Below are 25,717 nucleotides of genomic sequence, written 5' to 3' on the forward strand. Positions count from 1 at the left end.
CATCAAATATGAAACGCTCTAGTCCGTAAGAGAATAGTCCCTCCACCAGTACCCACCTGCCAGCGTCCATAGCCATGTTGCACCACACCGGCTAGAAGCCAGTAGTCGTGTTTGCGATGCCAAATTTCATAGCCCTCCGTGTTCTCCTCCAGTGCGCGCTGCTCATTCAACCAGATGGTGTGCAGCTCAGTGAAACCGCCATCAGCGATGTTGAACATGAAGGAGGAACGCCGATGGTGCAGCCTGCTTTCCACGTCTGTCTCCAGCTTCACGGCACCCTCGTCTACTGTCTCCGCCTCCAATGTTTCGGCCTTGGGCTGGCAGGATGAAACAGAACAGTACTAAATAGCCAAATTCGTATTTTTAGGGGCCAATAAAAGCATATTTGAATAAAAAACGGGGACAGGAAGCAATTTGGGGGGTGGATTTATTTGTCCTCTTAGAGATTACTTAATTCAAATTTGAAACAACTTCTGATGTGTTAACTCTGACTTAAAAAGAACCACCAATGCCACTTTGAATGCTTAACAAGAATCTCATAAGCGGTTTTCGCATTTCTATCAACGGACCAGAAGGTATATCTTAGACATATTCGACAAATGATTTGGGAACTTTGACATTTGCAATATGGACCCATTCAGCCATCCCCATCTCTTCAGATATGTTTTCCAGGAAAAAATCATTTCTATCCAGAATTAAAGGTACTATTGGATTGTCTAGTTGTTTTTATTGCATTATGCATTTTTGAGTTTCTAAGACACTTCAATTCACTGGGCATTAAAGAGGACAAACCACTACAGACGGTCCAATATGGAACATGAATACATCCAGTTAATCCGCACCCTCCGCCGTATCGCCTTCTGTACGATATTCTCCAAAGACGATGCGTAAATAACTAACTTAGGAGTGAAATATCTTGGTTTCGCCGAATCCAAAAGTCCACTTTTGTCCTCATAATTCCTCTCGACTTCAAGAAGCACCTGTGCTACCACCTCATCATCTAGTCTCCCATAACAAACGTTCGTTTACTGCTGGAAATGGACAGAATCCGTGATGGCAGAAGCATGCTAGGAATAATGAATGAATTGAAGGAACACTTCCTCACCTTTTCATCCGCATCCATGGAGTCACAAGAAGTACCAGCATTAGTCTCATCAATTTTCAGTCTGCCCTCGGGCTCCACTGCCTACCGAAGACAAAAATGAAATGAACAAAACAATCATTACAAAATACACATTTAAAAGGCGAGGTAAAGGGATGATGTATCCCCTTAACTGTACGCTTTCCCGTGGTGCAACCTCCGAGATCAACTCATGTCATCACCTTCAGCTCTTCTCTACCCCCATATCAATGTCATCAGGATGACACGAGTGAAATGTGGGCAACACTTCGAAAGCACAAGTCCTACTTTGGCTGAATGGACACTGCGCTAACGCCCACAAACGAAGACATTAGTTCCGAATAGCCAAATCTACACAGACTTTCAACGGACAACCTGCTAGAACCGCGTCAACTTTCGGCAGACAACAATTCTGACTAAACCGAAATTGAAGAATCGAGATCACAAAACAAATTTAATTTGTGATCGTGAGGTAAAGACAGGGTACTGCAGCATGGATAAACATTGATACGACTGACGATTTGACATAAAAATCTCGCTCTATACAGAACAGTAACCGGCTACTTCTCAGGCAGAATCCCGTTTAAATTCACAAGAACAGTCCCAACCACTGAAATGAGGAGCATTCATTGCATCAACTCCGCCTCTGCCTTGCGTTTGATGGCACCTCACTTGGGGGCTAGTGACGGCTGAGGCAGAAGGGTGATCACAGAAAGCGCCAAGAACGAAGCCCTTTCAGCCTCTCGCAAATCAGCGCTCACACTGGAGGCATGAAGTTCTGTGCTACCAATCTTTTTGATCTTCTGTCTGCCTCACAATCGATTTCATTCCATATTCGTGTAAGCTTTGTACCATATTTTGCTAGGAACAAAAAGCCGACGCAACAACTCACCTCTCCCTCCTCTACTGCCAATGTCATCATTGCTGTCGCCGCATCAGTTTCCCCGTTCTTGGAAGATGAAACTGTCGTGACGGGAACGGTAACTTCATCGACAGTGCTAATGTCCATCGGTTCAGTCTTATCGCTGGCTTTGGATGCGTCATCAGAGCAACTTGCACCCCCATTGCCATTAGCGTGGGAGGTGGCCACAGCAACGCAGAGGGGTTGAGTCAGCGGAGTGGATGCGCCATCCGGTCCATCACCACTGTTGCCTTCACCAGCAGCTGCGGCAGTTGACGTTGTTGTAGTTGCCATTGCTGCCAACGCGGTGTCTGAGGTAGTGGTGGAGTCTGGAATGCTGTAGAGACCGTTGATTTGCTCAAACTCCTGCACCTACAGTGGAGGAGACATAATCCCGTGGCATTCCGTCGAGAGCTGCTGACGTTCCGTATAGCATAATCGCATGAGATTGAACTGTTAATTTTCCTAATCCTAGTTTAAGCTAGCTGGGGACTTTTGATAGCTGTGAAGATTATTTGTCCGCTCGAACTCTCGCAACTTGAATGAGAGAGAATTCAATGAAATCCTGCACGGTTGAAGTCCTGAAGCTGCATCACTAGATCACAGCTCCGTTCGAAAGCAATTCAGAAATGTGAACGCCTTAGAGACAATTCAACAGTTCAAATTTTCAGACCTAAAGTAGGGACGAAGATGTGATTTTGAAGGTCATTTTCAAGAATGTTGACATTTTATTGAAAGTAACCATCCAGGATTGGAATTTCGGAGTCATACAATTCCCAAAAGATCCTCGAAGGTGAAAGAAAAAGCAGTCTTACATAATTCTCGTTAAAATTACATTCTCAGAGTTATGTTTACAATTTGGAAATTTGACTTGAATCGTTTCGGCATCTGCGCTCACCTTTTTACGCACCAAGGCCATAATACCAATGCGCGAGAGGATAGGCTGATGAGAGATCCCATCCCTCGGGGTGCCATCAGAGTACGTGGCATTATTCTCCTGATTCATGCTCTCCGGCTCACACAGGTGGCGCATGAAGAGGGCCACGTAGGCGCGGAACACGCGCTCCGGTTTACCCTTCAAGTCACGCGAATGCCAAGCCGTGGAGGCGGTAGCTGATGCTACAGGTACGCCTGCCATGGAAAACGAGGAAGGCGGTGGTGGCAGCCCATAGCGTAGAACTGAGTTAACGAAGGCGCGACGCTGGCGGATGTTGAAGCCAAGCACCTCGATTTGGCCGTTCACGCGGGACAGCAAAGGAGGCATTTTGCCCTCACGCTCTCGCCGCACTCGGCGACCAATCTGGGAGCCCATACCCTCGCCATTGCCACCAGCCTTCTCGTCATACTCGTCGTCGTCTTCGTCCTGTGATAGCAACACAAACAGAATGTGCGATTTCAATCCACTGGCTATGGAGTCTCAAAAACAGCTGCGAGAGAATATTTTCGAGCAATTTAGAAGCGGATCCATCTAATCATAGCTGCCAAACCCTAAAGAGTCATTCAGAAGAGGAAAACTTGACCTTCTGATCTGCAGAGGACTGGAATGTCAATAACGAGTCCTCCTGAAGGTTAGTGATCAATCTTGTATAGTGGTAGTAACAATATGGAGCGACATGGTAGCAGTAGCGGGCCAGTATGATTTAAATGCACTCCAACCCTGATTCCATTAACTGGCTGCGAAAGGCAAAAATCTGTTGTGTGGCTGAATCTAGGGAGATTCCTTACATAATAACTGCCCATGAGTAGAAATTACTTTTTACTAAGATGTAACTAAACACAGGGCAAGGCGCACTATGCTTCATCAGAACAAACGGTTTGCATTAACCCAAGGCCACAGGATTTTTCCCCCTATTGCTATATTTCGGCAACGCTACCACGAAAATATATATACACATTCAGAATATGGCAACTGCAAAATATCGTCCAGCCGTCAGTACTACTCTCAGGAAAAATTTTTTCCAAATCCAAATCGCCCTGCAAAGGAATGAATACTTATGATCAATCCTGCCTCGCGGTCGATGGAAGTTAATAACGAAATCCCTTACAGCCGGAGGGTAAAAATACCCAAGATAGCAAAGTAGGCCTTTGGAAATTAGATTTATTAAGGTCATCGCTTATTGGGGGAGCCGTCAGGACAAGATAGGAGTTAACCTCGGTGACCTTTGAACGCATACACTTTGCACTCATCAAGTTACGAAACCTGGAATAAGCATAAATGAACAGAAGACGTGAAGGTTATGGCGCACCTATTACTTCCAAGAGATTCGTAGGAGGAAGAAGACGATTGCGTTTTTTTTGGGATAGGTCCTACAAACGCCTGCCGAGATCGACGAAAATCAAGTGGGCTTTGTGCGACTTTTATAAAGAAATAACCTTAAATTACCGTAAGATAATAAACACGATTACCATTTCCCACTAACTCCTTTCCAGGTGCGATATAAACCTGCTGCAGATTCCACCTTCGCACAGCGTTTTGTCGCTTGAAGCCAAGAAAAAAACTCGCATGAGCCACCTTTATTTACAAACGAACTGGTGACGCTATTCCACAAGCGATCATGCAATGTTCAATGCTAACGCCATGGAAGAGGTGGTAATATCACTTGGAGCTTGAAAAGATACCACCAGAGGATGAGGTGAGCGCAGTATTAAAATCTTCTCACGGTTACGTTGTGCGGGGTGAGGTCATTCGCGAACGGAATTGTGTTCCGACCGATTCACCAGTCCCGGATGTTTCCAAAGCAGTTTTTAGCACACGCTCAAACTGTATCGTATTAAGTAGACAGAGCTCATCCCTACGTGCTGCTGAACCATCAGTAAGTGAACACACGCACACAAATGCCTTGGTAGTGCGTGTATGGGGCAGTGGCTGAACCGGTTGGGGATACCTTGCTTCACGATGGATTGCGGAAGTCATTTCTCATCAAAGGTCAATTGTCAGCAAGTAATCGAAAGTGCACGACGAGTGTTTATAACATGAATCGACACTTTCAAGCTTATTACCATCCGTTAATGCTTACGGCAATCATTGCTTGGAGGTTTCCACGACTTTCGCCTCCCAGTTGGTGTAAGTACAGGGCAACTGTTTTATCACTAAAGTTAAGTATGATCAAAGGTTGTTCTGGACGCGTAAATCTCGAGTGATGCTAATTGATAGTGACGCGTGCTTCTTCATTGTCATCAAAAGTAGGGGATATTGGTGGCGGTGTCGCATCCAGCCTTGATTAATTCACCTCTCTAATCCGACTCCTTACATCACTTAATTTTGGGCGACAGTTTCTGCTACTGCACCCTTTCTGACTGTTACCCGAAAAAAAATTGACGAGAGATTTGTTTTAAAATTGCAATTCAACTCGTAAAGCAGGCAATCCTAAATCCCTTCCACTGGGTTCCATCAACATATCTCACGGGGGTACAAAATAATCGGAGAACATTACAGAACAGTGAGGTGATGCTTATAAACCTAAAACCATTTCCACTGCAATATTTTTTACATTATTTTTTTTAAAAAAAATTGAAGTTTGTCCAAACGCAGCAAGTTTGTCTCGAAAAGAAAATCTCGAAATTTTTGAAAAACATGGATACCCAAAACTTCGAAGTGGGAATGTTCCTAGAGTTTTAAACATCTCCAGCATCTTCCTTCACAAAAGAAAACTAGTGTAGAGGTCTTCTTGAGGTAACTTGAGGTCGCTGTGTCCCGTGTCTGCGGAATAGAGTGATGAGGTAGATGTGGTATTTGGAAGATGTTGAGCTGCTGGTACTTCAGCGTGCCGTAGACGCAACTGACTCCCACGTCTCATCCAGGTGCCCTTACCGACTCATCGGTTGCGTGATGGGTGACAATTACGAGCACAGATGTCAGTTTTGTGGTCTTAGAATCGGCTCTGTGTTGACTGAGCAAAGCTTTGCCTGATGGTTTAGTATCAAATGGCTTGAAACCCTCCGGTAAACTAGTAAGAATCTCTGCAAGATGTCACCGATTGCTTTGTCTCCCTTCCTCGTGACTTCAGTGGTGCCAGTTTTAGTGTCGAGAAAGTACCCCAACTGCCCATTGAATTAAAAATGATGCAATGGAGAGCGAGTATGAGTGACAGCAGGTGACTTAAGTATCACAATGTGAACTGTAGCTATCAGAATAAGAAATAATATGGAGATGAAATCGTGACAATAGTTTCTCTGACTGAGACCATGGCGTCTAGAGAGAGGGAACTTGAGGGTTTCCCACTGCTTGCTGGTATTTCCGATAGATCCTGACAACGTCTGTAATATCTTCAGCCGTTCGTAAAACTTCCGAATAATGGACTTCATGTGGTTGACGCCAGGGCGCCTGGCGTGAAACTGGCGATGTGCTCTCGGGAGCAGTGACTTAGGCAACACAACACGCCCGTTAAACTCCGGTCTTTCGTAATACGAAATGATTCGCGATGGCGGAATGGCAAAACAATTTTTCTCGGTAGGTGATAAAAGCGCTCAAAATTAGTCATGAATGGGACAGACGATTTCTTGACACGTATTGAAATTATAAACCGTAAAAAACGAACATTTCAATAGGAAGTCTTTTGACTGACGACCAGTTCAAGTTAAATACTTTCATCTAAGTTCTCAGTCATCAAAATTTGCAAATATTTGACTACTTCTAAAATAGGCGCCGAGAATCACGTCCGATAAAGTGCACAAATGTTTAATCAACCTTCAGCATGACGCCGGCATGGTTTAATCCAGGAACCAAGGAAGTCTCAAAGTCCACGAGATGCATAAATTCATCCTACCTATTCCACGCAACCCTGACCTCAAGACACCCGCATCCTGACGCCAAGCACTGACGCTATAAGCAGCACCAGTGTCACCAGTGTAGCATCTTTGGCCACGATTATGGGTAGTGTCAGATCCGCTTACCCAATTCCAAGCTCGGCACCAACGAGCAAACAAGGTCAAAAAAAGCCAAAAAAGTCATTTGTGCAATTCACTTGATTGCCAAAAGTACATAACCAGCCGACCCAATAGCTATTCAGTGCGACCCGATCTGGACAATGCCTCAAGTGTCACCAACCTTTCGAAGAAGCTCTCCACTATTAGCTAAAAGTACCAATTCTCTCTTTCCCATAAATCATTCACGAGTTATAAATACGTGGGAGTTTTGACCATTTTTGGTACTTTGAAGCAGAGGAAACAAAGCCTTCTGGTCTGAAGTCCTTTTTTTCTATCGTATTCAGTTGAGATCGTGAGAAAATAAGGGCTTTTCTCTACCGAACCTCGATTAAGAAGAGCATCAATTCCGAAGGAAATAAGAAATAGCACCCCTCCAGGCCGCAGAGAGGACAGAAATGGGGTGAGATGACTCACCTTGGTAGAAAAGTTGCTGTCATGATCACTGGTATTGTCATTCCATTCCTCCTCGTCCTCCTGCTGATTTGCCCAGTAGTTGACAGGCTTGCGATGGCGTTTGCCCTTGCCCAACAGTTTCGCCTGGTCCTCCTGCGCCTGTTCAAAGTGATGACGCAACAGCTTCTCCCAGTACGCTGGGTCGTTGGTATCCGACTCCTGCTTGATCACCTATATCAATGGTTAAACAAAAATATACACGACGAATAGTCAAGTCAGTTTTCGGTCACGCGAAGCACCGAGGATGAAGCTCAAAACAAAGTGGTAAAGTCATCAAGAGTAACTCAAGCGCTACACAAGTGCACCGCATCATCTTGCAATTTAAATACCTCCAACCACCGTTGCTGTTGTAATTGCCAGTTCAGCTTAACCACTGGGTAGCCCCGAGAATGCCGCTAATCTTTGCAATATTATGGCATTTAAACTAGCTGTTCCACCGTAGATTCACCAACTCAGGAGTAACTCACACCAGGAAGTTAAAAATGACCCCTTACCTCAACATTGGAGTCCTCATCTCCGGGCTCCTCGCTGTCCCCGTCCTGGATCTCACGTTTCTCGTAGTGCGCCACTTTGAAGGAGCTGAGGTAGTCGTTCATCTCCATCTGCTTCTCCTCCATGCCTTGCTGACTACGATCCAACAGACGATCCAATGCGGCGTCATCGTAGACTATACAGTGTTCGTCTGTGGCTGCATATGCGAAAGCACGCAAAGGATTTCAATATAGATTTAAGGGCTTGAGAGAAGATTAGGTCTCCTTTCAGGTTGATTAGCGACAAAATCATGAATAGAAAAGATCTAGGCGTACAGCAAATTGCTTCCTCAAGGAACGCCGGCGACCAAAACCAAGAATAAAAGTGAAATTCAAGTCGAGCAGGAACAGTTGTTTTACAAGGCATTACCCTAGGAGAGTCAAAAACGTTGCTAATTATGCACTGACAGCCAACAAGCATGTGACAGGCCAGTCCAGACATCGTTAATCAAGCTAACAGGTAACAGTGATACCACACGTGCGTGCACAGCGTTTGGTGGTAGTGTCTTGTGAACGAAAGCGTCAAGGTCGCGGACACTCGCATTTACGGGAGGCCTGAGGCAATATGAGGAGATACTCAATTTCAACAGCTGGAAATATGGCAATAGTAAACTTTTCAAAGACGACCGTCCGTCTGTCAACAGCGATCCTGGCCGTGGTGATTCCGAATTCAAACCACAGTCTTGAAATTCATTCCTATGAGCATTTATTCAGATCGTGGAACGCCTAATCAATGGCTAACAACACTGGACGGGAGACGAATCTTTCCGTGGGAGCGATAAACACAACACATTTTGATCACTTCCACATCTGAAAAGTCAGTAGAAATAGGGTACTAGGACATCTTTCAGAACAGACGAAGTGGGTTGCCTTGGAATGGTTTATCCACACTAGCAAACCTTTTTATGTTGAAGCCTTCCAGCTGTTTGCTGAGCGCTCTAGTGGGTTTGTGAATGAGGCAAGGAATCGTGTTTGAACAGCTAAATCCAGTCCCAATTCCTAGTATCCTCAAAATTTAGGTTTGACTCGAACACCTGTCACGGGTTTTAATTACTTAAAAACATTTACTTAAGCTTTCCCACATTTAATAATGTCAAGATTTTCCTGTAATGCTTTATGGGATTTTGGCCATTTGTTTACGACGATGAATACCAGACCTTCTTAACTTCTTCCCCACTACCCACCTCCCCGCCTTAAACACTAAAACCAGAGATTTTAAAGGGGGTTAGAGTCAAGTGTCAGAAATGCTAGTGAGCTCACAATACCATTCTTCAGATGGTATATAACACTTGTTTCCAGTTGAGGAACACAAAAGCACCTCAAAACATATGATCTCAGCGAAATCCCATCTTTTGTAGTATGATACTGTTTACAACGGAGTTGACAGCAACTCGAATGGACATTTATGCAAGGTTGTTTTGGGATTGATAGCATTGACCATACTAATTGTCCCAGTAGGTGTGAATGCCAAAAGACCGCTCATGTACATTAATCAGCCTTGGGGTTCATACTTCGTTCCTGGTCATCGTGTTCATGTCGGACTGGGAATTTCGTCCCGCATCAGACCAGTACGAACCACTACTAACTTATGAAAAGCCCTACTAGACAGACCTTTGCCTCTATACTGAGTGAATATGTGGCGAAGGAGACGAATATGCGCCTATGACGTGCATTAGCTCGCAGCACTCCTGTACATGACAAAACGACCTTCCCTCCACATCATTCCAATTCACAGACAAGTTCCGCAGTCATTTTGCTACCAGAATGAAAAAAATTTCCGCATGGCACGTCAAGACACGACCAGTTAATAGCAGTTTCTCAACTAGTACCGCCTTCTATGACAAGTAGAGAAGGTATATAAGTCGCTATTACCGTCGTTGTCTTCGTGTTTGAAGAGATCCTCCGTGCCAAACTTGAGGATATCGTCGAGCTCCTTCTTGGACATCTGACTGGCACCCTTACCGCCCAGACCCGGTCGCACCACGAGGTGAGTGAGCATCATCTTCTTCTTTGCTACTTGTGTCACTCGCTCCTCCACCGTGGCGCGTGTTACGAAGCGGTAGATCATCACCTGTACGGAAAATGTCAGAAAGGTAAATAAATTGACGGGCCCAGAACTGACGAGTGAGTAGATGGACGGTTCCAGGATGGATGCATGAATGGACACAATTGAGAGGGATAAAAGGCAAAGACACATGGATACCCAACCCATATGTTGATTATTCGCCTGATGAGGGAAACTACATCGCATCGTCAAGCTTACTCATATGCAAGCACATCCTCGTTTTGAATTGCAACAACTAATACATCATTAAGTCGAAAATATTAAGTGAATAAGTTCATCAGGAATGAGCATGTAATTCTCAATGGGAAAAAAATTTAAGTGTATGGACGGATGCAGAATAAGCCCTGGATAGAAACTAAATGGAGGGATTTTGAGGTGGATGACCCCATCTATCCCCCAGTGCCAGTGCTCATTTGCCAATGGCTGCTGGTGTGGCATTAGAGTTACTTAACTGATGACAAATAGTCACGATAGTTAATACACAAGTCGACAAAAAGTTTATATAGTATAGCAAAAATGAGGGGAATGTCTACGTGCAAGCAAAATTTCGGGAAATTCAACTCTCATGTTAATCTCCTGACCGTGGTCCCGGGATTATTTATGTCGAACACCTTTACAATAAAAGTGCCGGATGAGTAAATTTCGTGATTAATTTATCATGAGTTCAAGTGCTTCGTCATCCCCAAGATCGCTCTTCAATTGATTCAAAGTAACGTGTCAAAGACCTTTTCAGCCTCGGAGCGTTTAGCTGAAAATGAAGATAGGTCGATGTCATGGAAAGGGGGAAGATAGTGCTCCACCACACATCTTGCTAGTACCATCGACAGAAAATGAGGTCTGGTAAAATTTGACAGATTCTTTTAGCTCGTAGTAACAAGTTTGGTAACCAATATCCCCTTTGCAGCTCAAACTTAGCTGTCATTTATTTTTCGGACGGTCTGAGATATCAATAAGCAGGAATATCTGACTCGGAAGGGCATGACCAGTAAACACACAGCACAACACATTCTTTGTCGGTTTGAACGAGAAGTCCCCTCCTGGCAAGCGATGCCAATGGAATAAAAGCCACGGACGAAGAATACCAAACGAGATGAGAAAAATCGACATAAAGAAGTAAAATATTTGGTCCTGGGATAGATTGTACACCACTCTCACACAAAATCCTACGCAACCCGCTAACACATTATAAGCACAAACTTTAGATCTCATATAATTAAGTTTAACTTGACCTATCATCTAGCTTAAAAACTCTTCGCTTTGATAGGAATCGAACCTGTCAAGCTAGCACCTCAGCCACCTCTATCCTACTGAATTAATCCAAAAATCCAGCTTTTTGGAACAAAACCAAACAAACCAATTAAAATCAAACATTGCACATTCCATATTTAACGGGATGGGAAATTAAGTACCACAGAAAAAAATGAGAAAAAAACACCAAATTGCCTTATTCGCTTGACCAATTCGATGTGCTCGCGAGAACGCCTGTATATCATTGTGAGGATTCCAATCAGAGTCATAGATGATCACCGTGTCTGCCGTGGCCAAATTAATGCCCAAGCCGCCAGCCCTCGTTGATAACAAAAACACAAATGACGTTGAATCAATTGCATTGAACCGGTCAATGGCATCCTGCCTCTGCTGACCCGTCACATTGCCATCAATGCGCTCAAATTTATACCCCTCCGCTTCGAGAAAGTCCTCCAACAGGTCCAGCATCTTGGTCATTTGGGAGAAGATGAGTACCCGATGGCCACCAGCCTTCAGCTTCTGTAACATGGCAGAGAGGAGCTCGAGTTTGCCACAGGCCTTACGCAGCGCCAAACCCTCAAAGGCTCCGTTGGGTAAGCGAGGCGCATCCTCAGCGGCGGAAGGAAAGAGGTAGGGATGGTTGCAACACTTCTTAAGGTCCATCATCACGTTAATGAGGGAGGGCTGGGCGCCACCACTTCGGCAGCTCAGTGCATCAAAGTTTTTCGTTAGGATAAACTTGTAGAATTTCCTACAAGATGGTAATACAAATGATCAACAAGTTTGGTACCAACGGCACTTGTGATTTACCGATTTTCTTATTTAAACCCACATTTCACACCCATGCGACACATGTATTTTATCAGTTCACAAACGGATTTTTTGAGTTCAAAGCGCTAAAAACATGTTGGATGTTGTTAGCTAGACGGTAAATTCATTTTTCGACTGTTTGGCACAATATAACACCTGGAATGTATTTGATTTTCCAGACAATCAAAGGGTTAAAATTAGAAAAGAAGTACAGTGAATTTTAATGCGTCCCGAATTGCCGACTATATGCATATCACTATAAACTTGTACATCACCTTCCAAAGGGTCATCGGTCGCTGAAATCAAAGCTGACCCCATTGGTTACGCCTAGACCAGTATGAGTGCGTACAAAAATCCAAGTAAAAACTTCCACGGAATTTTGAGATATTTTGAAGTATGAACAGCGTCATTGTGATTTAAATACGGTCCATCGGCCTCCGTCGGGAAGGAGCTCTCAGGACAGAGTAGAGAACATCCATTGACAACAGAACTTCAGAAATGATGAGTTCATTCAATAGGCTCAGTGTGCCATCAACTGCATGCCGTCCATTCTAATTTATTCTTTTGCAAGATCATAGAATCAACGGGACAGTCAACATCCAAACGGTGAAAACGGTTATCTAGCTCTGGACCAAGGTTGCTGCTGACGTGTTTCAGCAAAAATCTGATTGCCCTCCCCGCTCACGAGGAAAAGCCCTGACCTTCCTGATCCAAATAGGGGCGCTGTTAGCATGTGTCGAGAAAAAAAAACAAACCAATCCTTCTTGATGAGTTACGAAATTTCTAACTCCCCAATGGTAGACCATAAAAAGCAAGAATAATAAAATAAACTCACTTCTGCATAGGACTCAATTCGACGCGGACAATAAATTCTCCCTTTGATGGCATGTTTTTGAGCACATCCGCTTTAAGCCGCCTAAGTAGGTGTTTTCCCAGCATTTCATGAAGCTTCTTCACTTGGTCCTCCTTCGAGATGTCCGCAAACTCATCCAGGAAGCCCTGCATATCATAGAACTTTGCAGGTGACATAAAGTGAAGCAGATGAAACAACTCTTCCAGGTTATTCTGCAGCGGTGTTCCGGTGAGGAGCAGCTTGTAGGCGATCTTGTAGGTGCTAAGCATGCGGAAGAACTTGGATTGGTTGTTCTTTAACCGATGCGCCTCATCCACAACCAGCACCTCCCAGTCGATGGAAGAGAGTAGAGCCTGATCAATGGAGATGAGCTCGTAGGAAGTGAGAAGGACATGGAAGCGAACCTGGGCGCCCGAGCGCATTTTCACTACTCGAGAGCCGCCACGCACTCCGCCCTCCTCAAAGGTAAACTCGTGCTCGCGGATCACCGTCCGAGAGTCCTTGTCCCCAACGTAGGTGACCACGTAGAAGTCGGGGGCCCATAACTCGAACTCACGCTCCCAGTTGATGATGGTGGAGAGGGGGGCGGCTACCAAGAAGGGACCTCGACTGTGACCCTGGAAGGAGGATCATGGAGATGAGTGCTGAGCGCTTCGCTCTCGCCTAAACGCTTGGACAACTACGCTTGAGGCAACACAACTACGACAACTACCCAAGAGCGAAAGTTCCAATGCACACTCATATGTATTCTAAATTATCCGATAATCGCTGTAACAGTCTACATCTAGGCAGTAGAGACGGTTGCAGAGTACTAGGCAAAGAGAATTACTCAAAGAAAACCTGTTCATTCTCCTACAGCTTGCATGACCCAGGAGTAGATGATGGTAAATTGCCTTTATCACGTCACCTCTGACAGTTGACCTACTAGTTTCCTTCGGAATTAAGAACATTGGACTACTTTCCTGGGACGATTTGTGAGCTTCTCTTCGACTGGGGGATGAGGCGTCTAAAAGGCCTTTATAAGTGGATGCATTGTTGATTGATCAAGGATGGAGTGTAGTGTCTTAAAATGGGACATTTAAGACACCTTCCAGGTCTTCAAAGAACATGAGTCCACTTCTTCTTCTACGGCATTCATGACCAAGGACTGAATAGTCTAGAAGTTCCACAATAATTTGACTCTTTGGCTCCCTCCTGAATGGAACCTCCTGGACCACTGCAGATAAAAACACTTCAGCTTCAGTAAAGTGAATATTTGTTAGTTCACAAACAGTCGTTCGTTGACATATTGATTGGGTGATTCTAGTCAAAGCATATAGTAGCATTCTAATGTTGGTTGCCAGAATTCGGAATCGGTCGAGAGAGCTGCTCAGTGAAGACCTTGTGTTTCAGCAGGCATGCACTGAATACGACTTACGAGATGGAGAAGAGAACGGGAGACATCTTTCACGATCAAGTTATCCTTCGCTCCCCTAACATAGGCGCTTCGGGGCATAGTTGAGAGGAGCGACAACAAGCATGCTCATGATACAGAGAAAACTACTGGTATCTGCAAATAAGGAGAGACCCAATATTCATGAAGTAGTTGCCGTTTTAAAGGATGTGTCCAGAAAATAACGATTCCTTCTTAGGTGACCAACGTCCTCACAGCTAAGGAGACCACTTAAGTGAATCTTAACGCATCCAGACCAGTCTACCAGCGCCCGGATGTTTTGAATGGCTTACATAACAGTGAGTGATTACAGGCCAAGTTGATAAAAGTCCACTTCGATGCCCTGGAATTTGCGGATTGCTAGTAGCTCAATGATGTCAAACATTGTAAACAACTTATGTTCCATCAATTACATAGCTGGATCTTTATAATCCCCTTGTTATCGCCTCTATCGTAGACGAGTGGAGTAAGAACACATCAGTCGGATATCACTTTCCGGCGAAACGCAAACGAAAACTAGCACAAAAGGATTTGACAAAGCGGGGAAAGGACCTATAGTGTAGAATGATATAGTGAGTAGGTGATAAATATCTTCCAATACTGCTGTCATGCAATTACATTTGATCTAAAAACACTGTAAGTGGGTAAATGTTTTGCTTCCACGTTGATTGGTGTCAAAGTGGAATGCTTCCCCTTGCAATGACACCTACGATCTCTATTCACTGACAGGCTTTGTGAGATCATGGGCTTGCATTTTATTTACTCAAAGCCGTAATACACATCGCGTGACAGAATTAGGCTCTAGATGATGCGATGAGTTAACCATGTGACAAGATAAACACCCGGAGATCCGTGGTCATGGCCGAGGAGTACCCCATCGCCTCAAAGTTTCATGGAGTAAACTTTACTCCTAAGCATGCGTTGCTGTTATAACAAAAGGAAAAACATCAATTTGTACTAGAATGACATCCCTGCATCTGACTACGCATGCCAAGTGAACCATTCTCTTCATGCCTCTGCAAATCAGCCGTTACCACTATTTCGCAAGGGAATCTCCTTCGATGCGGTTTACCCAATGAAAACGACTCAACTAAGAACTCTCATCTAGCCATATGACATACGACCTCCATTGAAATAACCTTTGAACTGTGATATAGGACATTTATTCCTGCTTCACAGTAAACAGAAGAACGATTATAGGGAAAATAACAAATGGAGACCTTTTCAATCCCCAGTCATTAAACCTCCGCGCCCTAGGTCATCGACCAGGCTTTAGAATCACTTTTCAAACCAATTGTTGATATTAAGGGATCCCACGTACATCCATGAATGCATAAGAATCATTCTCGCCACGACACAAATTTATTATATCACCTACATTTTTAAATAATTCAGTATCAACATGATGCTCAGGTCACTTAGATGAACATTGAAACTACAAAAAAGCGCTGTGACGATGCTCAAAAGAAGACAGAGGCAATACAGTAAAATGTAAATAAAAATGCATGCATAACTATGCGGGCCTTTTTAGTTCTCCGAGCTTTGACCTCCACGGAGCTGTCCTAACAGTCTTCGACGTCTTGTGGCAGAAATAAGTTTGCTTTCAGCCAACCCCAGCAACCTCATCCATACATTCATCTTACCACTTCATTGATAAACATAAACTACTGTCCTGATAATAAAGCACCATAAACTATAGGTTGAATATCGAGATAATAAACAAAAGTAACTTACATCCTTGTAGAGGGAGTACAAGAAAGCAATAGTTTGGATTGTCTTTCCCAGACCCATTTCATCGGCCAAAATAGTATCCACTTTATTGCCATAGGAGAATCGCAACCAATTCAATCCCTCCAATTGATAGGGATGCAGTTCCCCACCCGTCTCATCCATATACTCCGGCTGTTTGGTCAACTGTTTCCTCAAATCCGTAATCGGTTTCTCAGGAGGGATTTTCTTTAACAAACTGGCACTAATGCTTGTTTTTTTCGCCGAAGCAATAGCGGCAGCGGTGGCGGTAGCTGTAGAAGAGGAGCTCCCTTTCTTCTTGCCTGTTGTGACGAAACTCGTTTCGCCCTTAAAGAGACCCCGCATGAGCCGAAACTCCTCCACAAAGCGCTCGAACTCGGGAACCTCGGTGGTGGCCACGTCCTCCCACGTGCACTCGTCGTAGGGCAAGTCACGCCACTTCACTAGGAACCATTCCTTCTGACGTGTCATCCGGCTGTCGATGATACGTTGGGGCTGGAGCCACTCGGGACGGACACCCCACTTGTAGAACCGCTCTTCTAGGTTCTGTGGGTCGGGCGCCTTCTCCCTGGCGCGTCCTCTGTGTAGACAGGCAGAGCGAAAAAGGACTACTTGATTTGGAAGAATATTTATTTTGACATCGGTCAATTTGCGTCTAGTTTGTCTCCCTCCTATTGTAATCAACATTTGGGAATATTTCCCTCAAAAATACTGAAATCGAGGTAAAGGAGGAAGGGCAGTAGTCGTTATTGATGAGTATCATGAGGTTACCCCTGTCTGTCAAAATGAAGCGTCCTTGCAGGTTGGCATAATTTGTCGTCATGGCGTAAGGATAAGTGAAAAAAACAAGAATAAGATTCTGATAAACGATCCCCAATTCGTGAGCAGAACGTGAATGTCGGAAGTAGGAGCGGAATTTTCACCACTAGTCGTCCATGAGCAAACCTGAACTTTGAAAGAGGACAAATTATTAGCAGAAGATACATGAAGATAAAGTTTCTCCCTGTAGAACTGTCTATGACTGAGCAGATCAATGGGGAAAGTAGAACGAATTTAGCATCCCTTCAGTAAAAAGTTGATGAATCTTCACTTCGGAAATATCCACCTATAGCTTATTCACAGGTTAAACGGATTAGCACACTAATGTTTTTACAATCAGAAGTCAGAAGTTATTAAAGCAAGAGGTTATTAGACCGTTGCTGGGTTCAGAAATGACTAGTGCTGAACAAAAGCTAGCTGCGAACCGCACCACGCAAAAGGGGAGGTTCGCACACTCCAAATCACCATCAACAAGAAAAGCTTCTAGTGCTATCAGCGGAGAAAAGTGTTTGACACTCTTAGACAAATTAGGAGTTTTTCATTTAACACTGGAGAGGATTGTTCTCCAGTTTAAAGAACAAAGAAAGTCCCTCTCACGTGACTTATTTGCCTCGTATTCGAAACACTGGTGGAAAGTAAAGGTGTTCTCATCAAAAGTGATTTCGGATAGCCTTAACAGCAGCAACGAACAATCAACCGATGTTGTGATGGAGCTACGATTTAAAAAAACACTTCCTAAAGTAGACAAATTGAAATTTTTCAACAAGAAATTAAGATAGAACGAAACTATGGGGTCGGAGACAATGAAGAGTCACGATGACATTTGTGAAACAAAATACACGTGGACTAAAAATATATAGGGATGTGGATTGAGCACCATATTGTGATAAAGGGTGCTCGTTTAGGCCGCGGGTTTGACAATGCGGCCTACACGATGGCATGATGGGGACCTGCCCATACCAGTTCCGTACTACAAGACCCTCGCCCTTTGGGTGCATTTTTGAACAAAACTGCTGCCCACGATGTTTTTGTAGATAATTCAGGTGTCATAGGATACTTTAGAATCAACCGAACCTGAATAAGCAACATAACTTCAGAAACAGCATTGTCACCTAGCCCGTGCACAAAGCGGCTCAAATAGCCCCTATTGAAAACGCTTTTTCCTCTGTAATGATTGAACAAATTTTATTGGAGGAAGTAGACCCACTTCCAAATGTAGCAGATTGAGACGTCCTTCGAATACCATGGCGAGTGGAATAGGAGAAGGGATCTCAGAATGTACGGAAGGTGGCTAAAAGCAGAAAATTGAGTGAAGCAAACCACAGAGGTCATGTCAAGGTATGGGGAAGTAGGTCACAAGGTAATATGGATGAGTCATCTGTACCCACACTGCAATGTGCAATTCCTCACCCTGTTATAAGGTCCAAGCAACTGACTGCTGAACGATTTCACACATGACCCCTTCGTTTTCAGTAGAACGGTGTAATGTGGTGGAACAAATCCACGGCTCCATCTACTTTATATCTTAAAATGAAGATGACCCGGAAGACCAGAGAGCCTAAGGCTAGATCAAAGATGGAGTTGAAATCAGGTAAGAAAAACATCAGAATTGTGAATGAGGGAAGTGGTTAAGTAACCGAATATTCCCTTCCACAAAGAAAAAATAGAATCTTACAGTGTTAAATTGCATTGCGAATGTCACATGGTTCCGAACTGTCAGGTTTGAAGCAGTTAACTTACGGTACCAAAACGCACAGGAGACAATATTCATTTGGTGTTTCATCGCCACACTGAATCGGGTTGACATAGGTCAAAGGTCATGGTGTCGCATCAATAATCATAAAACCAAGGCAAAGAGCCTTCCGTATAAAACCATGAATGAAGACGAACCGCATCAATGTGCTGGAAAGTTCTTCGAAATTCTGTTGGCACAGCAGTACTATTCAGGTTGGATGCAAGATCTAAACAGTCTATAGTTGACTACAGTAATCCCATTTCTACTGGGACGATGAAACGCGAAAGAGCTAGCAAAAGACCACCAGATTTGGGTTTGGAGCTTCTAAGAAGCATTCCAAACTTTCGCGTAAACCGTGTTGACATTTGAAGTACCGGGACAGATAGGTAAGGTAAAGACTATGAATGATGGAAATACCCGCCTCTCATGGCTTGTCCGTCCGTTGTGGCACGAGAGTGACCCATGCAAAAATTGTTGCCAAACTTGTGAGACATGGTCAATAAATTTCAGTGAGCAACTCTATCATGGCGACGAGGTGACGGGGCTAGTTTCTAACCCCAGAAGATACTTCCAATTTTGTTGACTATAGGAGAAGCATTCTTAGTACTGACCAATCACCGAATCACTTGGAAAGAATCAAGACAAATCAGAGGAAATAAAGCATCCTTTGAAAAACTCTCGGACCGGTGGTTCCATCAAAGATGAATAATGCGCCAAAACAGTTAGTCATCGGGATCGGATCAGCACAGTCGAGTGAACGTACCCCTATCGCTATGATGAGCATGAGAGAGCTGACAAGCTGAGATGGGCCTTAATTCCGTCAGTTTCCGAAAAAAATCATCCTCGCCACACTCTGAGTGAGAAGAAAACACGAGAGGCAAAAAATGGTGGGCGCGCTCTACTTCACAGTATGAGTATCCGTAGTGTAGCGTGAGTGGTCACACTGCCCCTCTCGATGAGGAGAGGTCGTGAGGGTATGGGGTAGAAGTGATTAGACAGCAAGATATCAATGTAGCAAGGGGAGGAGGTAATGGGGTGACTAACTCACTCACCACCACCGTCTTTAGGACGGAGATGATGGCAAGCCCCCACACGCACGCACGCACGCGTGTGCGGTGGTGTGTGCATTGTCGAAAGGCCGATCAATAAAACCACAGCAAATTGCGACTGCGCGCTTGGGTATGTGCGTGCGTGCATGTATGACGACTATACAGTCGAGGCACTTTCTGACATCACATACACACAAAACGCCGCACACCACACCTGAGCCTCAAACCTCTGGGGCACTCAAGCTGTGGCGATTCGTCAATATGGAGAGGGGGACAGATTTTTTGATCCCCGAAATCACCAATGCAAGTTCAGGGGGTTAAAATACGTGATAAAAGTAACTCAATGGCATGTACCGCCTGGTGGATGATTACTTCCAGGTTTGGTACAGTTTTGGAGAAAAGCCTTGGGTCGTGACTAGCAATCCGCATGACCCAGAACAAATTGCAAGATCGTTGACGGAACCCAGGAACCACTTTGGCCAATACTCTAATCACATCGCCATGAAAGATCTCCAGAATTTGCATACAATGCAGGGGTTGGACTATAATTACTGGGCCCACGACCTCACCTAGCACTAACATTCAGAAATTGAAGTATTTTGGATTAAAAAGATGTTTCGACTCGTGATCGGAGTCTTCAGGTTTGTTCTGCTTAGAAGAATGATCCTAGACATGATTGCCCTCATGGTGACGGTGAATACCTAATGAACGCGGATCCACAAGGAGTTCGACATTCATCTAATTCGCAAATTAGCCAAGTCAGAGACTTGGGTTGGGACCAAGTTGGTGAACAATGATGGACTCTGGCAGGAGCGGTAGATAACGCATGAATTAGTAGGGGTGAACCTCGACTAGTATGAGACCGTAAAACACAAAGAAAGGAAGAAGCCGGTCGGTTAAAAAAGCTCAAGTTTTGACAATCGTTATCAGAGAAGAAATGCTGGCCCCAGGCTTAAAGGTTACGAACGACTCCTCTTCCGCAGAGGGGAACTAAAAACCCAAACGGAGTCGAAGCGGGATCTCTCACATGGCCAGAGAGCTATCTTCGTACAGCAGTTCAAACAAGGACGGTGTTTGATTATCAAAAATGTCTTCCGCTGGAAAAAAAAAACCCAGGAGACTGAAAGGCTGAGGTAAGCCAAAAACAATGTGACCATATTTCTCTGTAATAAATCAGGTCACAGGCAAGGCCACCAGGAACACTCAACTCAAGTCCTTTAATTTTTGAGGTGAATCCTCGGTAGCCTCTTGACGGGGAGTTTGGAAAGTTCTGCATCCGTCGACCCCAGCATAGGCATATCTTTAAAACTCCCTACCCATTCATAGGCTTCCAGCACACAAATACCTTCTAACTGTATTTAGAAAAATGAATGAACACTATTTCCTCCTTTTTAGCGCAGGTAATTATTAAATTCCGAAGACAGGCCAGTTTGCTAGACGGAAGTAGCCAGGTTACTCGCAGACACGACAACTTACTGCTTCCAGTAGAAGTATTAAAAAGCGAGAAGGAAGAAAAACTAGTAGTTTGTCTCCTGTCAATTTACGACGAACAAAAAGTAGCAAAAAATATAGATGAATACTGACCGATAGGAGCTACCATCTTCTGGCAGTGGTGGTTCCTCCATATCATACTTCTTCGAAAAAACTCGCAACATAAGGGAGTGAAAGACTTCCAACTGCAACTCCGTCACCCACTCACAAGCCCAGTAGGACATCTCATGGAACTTCACAAAGAACTCCCTCGTGGGTTTCCTTCTCGCCGGCGGATGAGGTGCGGTCACCGCAAGGGCACCAACACACGACACTTGCTCAACCTCCCCTGTCTGTGGGTCTAAAGCGGTAGCTTGAGTCGGAGGAACAGTACCATCCATCCCCTCTCTGTCCACTTCTATTTTCTCCACATCTTCCATCACAGAAATGGCAGTTTTTGGGGGTTCACGCCACCTCCAGAAGAGAATTTTCGAGACTCGAGCCTTGAGTGGTTTGCAACCGCATCGAGGACACAGCCATACACCCTCTGGAATTTGCGAGAGCGGTGGATCCAGACAGCCCAGATGGTAGCTAGCAGGACAATTCTCACAGCAGATGAGATCGCCGCCATCACGACACTCAGAGCAGTACTCCTGGTGCTCGTCCCGTTCGCCCTCTTCTTCAGCGCCACCTGCCGTAGCTGCCTTGCGGGAGACGTGAACAGGACCCTCGCTGGCAGTGGAGGCATCTTCGTCGCCAGCGGCGGCGGGGTCGGCAGTGCTGCGATGCGCTACGGTAATGCCCTGCTTCTCGCAATGCGGACAAGACCACACACCTTCGGGGACCTCTTCCAGCTCGGGGTCGAGGCAGACGAGGTGGTAGGCACGAGGACAGGTGTCGCAGAGCATGATATTCCCACCCTACAGAAAAACAATACAACCCGTAGTTGTTCGGTTCAATTGATAATGCACCGAGTTCAAGCGATCAATCCATCCATTAAATTAGGCAGTAGAGTAAAAGAAGTAAAAACATGAATCAGGAGATGAGTAGTGAGAACAGTGATCGTTAAGACGAATTTAAAGCAAACTATCAAAAGACGACCCAATTACGGCCTCAACTTGCTCGATGACAAGTGCTTTTTTAGTGGAGTGCGGAAATATGGAAAAGTTTTCGCTTATTTGACTGCGTTTGAATCGATGATCAGTAATATTGCCTGCAAAGTTAGTGTCGACACAATTTGAGTAAGAAACCTGATAAGGCCTACTTGTGCCCTTTAGGGTATAATCCAACCCTGGGATGGAGTGTCAGACTAGAAGAATACGAAGTGACGGGCAAGTGCTATTATCAATAAGTGCAGATACACCTCTAAATCAAGCGGCTGAGTAAGCGGCAATGTGGTGCTACAAATCACATACCGATGATCCCAGAGTATTAATCCAAAAAATGGTTCTGGAAAGTAGGCTCAATCGCTGTGTTAGCTTGTTGTACGAGTACGCAATGAAACAGATTCTCTAGATAAAACGTCAAATGTACTTCTATGCTGGAAAATCAGAGACAGGCAGGTGATAAAACTAAGAGCCATACAAAAGTGGGTTACATATTTTACAGGCTTAAGAATCCGTCCTCGCTTCTCCCAATGCAGTGGCTAGTCAAAAAATGCCAGCGAAAACCGGAAATTCAGAGTCTCGAAGAATGGCTGCAGATGCCAGCCTTGCAATCTATCCATCAAAATCAGAAGGCACAAATATTTGACGAATTACTACTTTTGCCACGATCTTTTATGCCAGACACAGACACTGGAGCACAATCAAGGGCGCTTCCAACTATTTCTTTGTGGTTCTTTAAAATTTGGATGGGTAAACCAGTTATGCCTCGTCCCGCCATTGACACAATAGTGACGTGGGAGCTACCTTTGCCCCTATCATTTAAGGTCACCGCCGACATTAGATTTGTCACGTATACGATTCCTGAGGAAATACGATCATAGAACAATAACATAGGCATATTGACATCTATGAATGTATTAATGGATGCATATGAACGTGACAGCAGAATAAAGATGCGAAATCTAATCGAACAAAAATATCAACGAAAATAATAAATAAGAGAGCGCAGAAATCAAAGGCGGATACGACCAACTTATTGCAAAAACGACAGCGTAAAGAGGACATTCCATAATATATTTTAATGTGTTACTTCAAAAACGAGGCAAAACCCTATGTCGTTTTTGATTACACGTAAATATGATGAGACTGGGAGCTAAATGTGTTCAAAAAGTCTCTAGAAGTCGTGCAGATGAATCTCCCAATGGAGACATCTTTAAGTTGTCATGCTTGTACCAGTTTCGCCGACGATAGCCACTGAAACTAGGCATTAGTATTCCAGTCCATTTAATTAAATGAGCTTCAAGTATGTTAGTATGGTTATCACTACTTTCGCAGACGGAATGATACGACGACCTCGATACCAAAAAAGGAGACTCACCTGTTGGCAAACATCACAGTAATCCTGGTGATCCGTCTCATATCCATCCTCTGCCTGTCTATTTCCGCCCATAAGTGGCACACGCGCAATGATGCTACGTTTTACTCCACTAGCACTGGCAGCAAGATTCGGTGCCGAGGCGCTAACATGCATCTGCCCCGTTGCTGCCGTGGCAGAGACCCGAGCCGCGGCCGCAGCTCTACGCGCATTTAGGCTGCGCTGCTGCTTGCGTCGCTTCTGTTCCTCCTCCTGAAAGGCCTCTGCTTCCTCCAGCTGGCGTTCAAATTCCTCGTCACTCGTGTTATCACCCACCAATCGACCACCCTGTCGGGACGCGAAGGTAACAAAAGCAAACCGCATCAGATGAGGCAAATGACACATTCTGGATCCCCTTACAACCACTATTCACCTCTCTACGACGACCACCGCTTCTACCTCCAGGAGCCTTGCGCTTCTTCTTCTTGCTTATTTTAATCCTTAACGGTGCAGCTTGTGAGGAGGCGGGAGTGGCTGCAGCTGAGGAGGCGGGCGAAGACTGACTGATCTCACCGCCTTCGCCCGGGAGCTCTGTCGGTGCCACTGGCGATACCACTGCCGGCCCTCCGCCACCACCCACTGAAGCCGCCGTTGCGGTCGCCACCACCGCCGCCGCCGCTGCAGCTCTCAGATGGCGGGAGGAGGCACGGCGCGGTACAGCAGGGGCGACGGGAGTCACTACCACTGTACTCTCCGTGTCCTCGGCCTCAGCCTCGTCCTCCACCCCGAAACTGCCGCTTGGAGCTACCAGAGTGCTACTTTCTTCCTCATCATCTGGGAGATCTACGATGAAAAAGGAAGATATTGGAACAGAGGGAAATGGTGGAAAAGAGGTGATGAGTTATGTACCAAAGTTACACAAACAAGCCAACAAATACCGAAGCGGAAACATGGAACGCGAGTTATGGGAAGGAAAAGCGAAACAGTTGGAGGGGAAGGTTAAGAGAGCTAACCAGAGATGTTGATACTGCTGCTACTGCTGACCTTTTTTGACTACAGTTGACGCGGGGCAATTCATCAAAGGTTCTACATACAGATGAACAAACGAGAGATTAAATCAAGTCACTAAAACGTTCGCGCGAGTGGAGAACGTACCCTCTTCCCCCTTGGGAATGTAGGGGTTCATTATGGCAAACTCCTTCCATTTGGCGTCCAAAATCTGCACAATGTGCTCCTTTGGCACATGCGGGTTTTTCTCCACGATTAGAGGCTGCACGTACTGATTAAAAAGCTTCTGAACCGTCCAATTCTCGAAGTCATCGGTGGAGTATGTCAACTCCACATCCTCCACACCTAGCTCCTCACAAAGCTGCTCCAAGGTCTTTTCCTGAAAGGATTTATTACGATAAACTGGAAAAGAAAAAAAACTAACCTTGACAACACGGGCAGTTCGTCGCTTAGTGGCACTCCCTGATGAATCATCGCCGATGTCGATCTGAAATGGAAGGAAAGGGTTTGTGAGGGAGGTGTTGAATACGGAAGCTTACGTTTCTTCGACGCATCTTATTTCTTCGGCGCTGAGCCTCCGAACTTAAAGGCCGGGACCTTCGTTTTTCGTTTTGCGGTCAGTGGGGGGGATTTCTAGCAAAAAATAATAGCGAATTAGTGCTATAAAAATAACTACATGCCAATTAGTTGCGCCTAAAAATCTTTTCCAGTAATTACACGACGAAATCAACCATAGGGGCTAGATTATTATTCTAGCCACGTTAAATTTGCACCACTGCATTAATCTGGAGCAGAAAATGCACATCTTTAGGGATTCAAGCAGCATTCCATGACAGCCGCTTAATTTAACACCCAATAAGTAGACCACAAATTTCCCCACCAAAAATAGTGCATTAGGAAGAGGCTATGATCTGTGCAATGAAAACTTGAGCAATCGCTGAAGCTATTATAACATTTAGGTAAGGGAGAAAACAGGACTGGTCAGTGTAAGACCAGGGGTTAATTATGAAGCAATCAGACAAAAAGGAAGTTACCAAATAGGCCAAAGGATGAAAAGGTTTGAGGTTTTTTCCTTTATTGCCGATAAAT

At 44.8% G+C, this 25,717-nt stretch overlaps 1 protein-coding gene across 1 annotated transcript in view; it reads right to left on the reverse strand. All coding sequences in view use genetic code 11, as the record gives it.

Annotated features, from left to right (window-relative positions):
• Window positions 1-25,717, reverse strand: part of EGR_04023 (Chromodomain-helicase-DNA-binding protein) — a gene marked incomplete at both ends in the record, with an annotated part of 31,427 nt that overhangs the window by 1,775 nt on the left and 3,935 nt on the right. The window contains 17 exons of the mRNA XM_024493272.1: window positions 57-317; window positions 1,106-1,186; window positions 2,013-2,393; window positions 2,920-3,384; window positions 7,362-7,571; window positions 7,895-8,088; window positions 9,803-10,001; window positions 11,284-11,299; window positions 11,431-11,994; window positions 12,889-13,523; window positions 16,073-16,667; window positions 21,275-22,080; window positions 23,645-23,968; window positions 24,054-24,463; window positions 24,776-25,007; window positions 25,053-25,115; window positions 25,168-25,210. Of these exons, the coding sequence (XP_024352371.1) occupies window positions 57-317; window positions 1,106-1,186; window positions 2,013-2,393; window positions 2,920-3,384; window positions 7,362-7,571; window positions 7,895-8,088; window positions 9,803-10,001; window positions 11,284-11,299; window positions 11,431-11,994; window positions 12,889-13,523; window positions 16,073-16,667; window positions 21,275-22,080; window positions 23,645-23,968; window positions 24,054-24,463; window positions 24,776-25,007; window positions 25,053-25,115; window positions 25,168-25,210 (5,479 nt within the window). The remainder of the gene's footprint in view (window positions 1-56; window positions 318-1,105; window positions 1,187-2,012; window positions 2,394-2,919; window positions 3,385-7,361; window positions 7,572-7,894; window positions 8,089-9,802; window positions 10,002-11,283; window positions 11,300-11,430; window positions 11,995-12,888; window positions 13,524-16,072; window positions 16,668-21,274; window positions 22,081-23,644; window positions 23,969-24,053; window positions 24,464-24,775; window positions 25,008-25,052; window positions 25,116-25,167; window positions 25,211-25,717) is intronic.

The sequence above is a fragment of the Echinococcus granulosus genome, assembly GCF_000524195.1.
Source record: "Echinococcus granulosus chromosome Unknown EG_S00023, whole genome shotgun sequence".
Lineage (NCBI taxonomy): Eukaryota > Metazoa > Platyhelminthes > Cestoda > Cyclophyllidea > Taeniidae > Echinococcus > Echinococcus granulosus.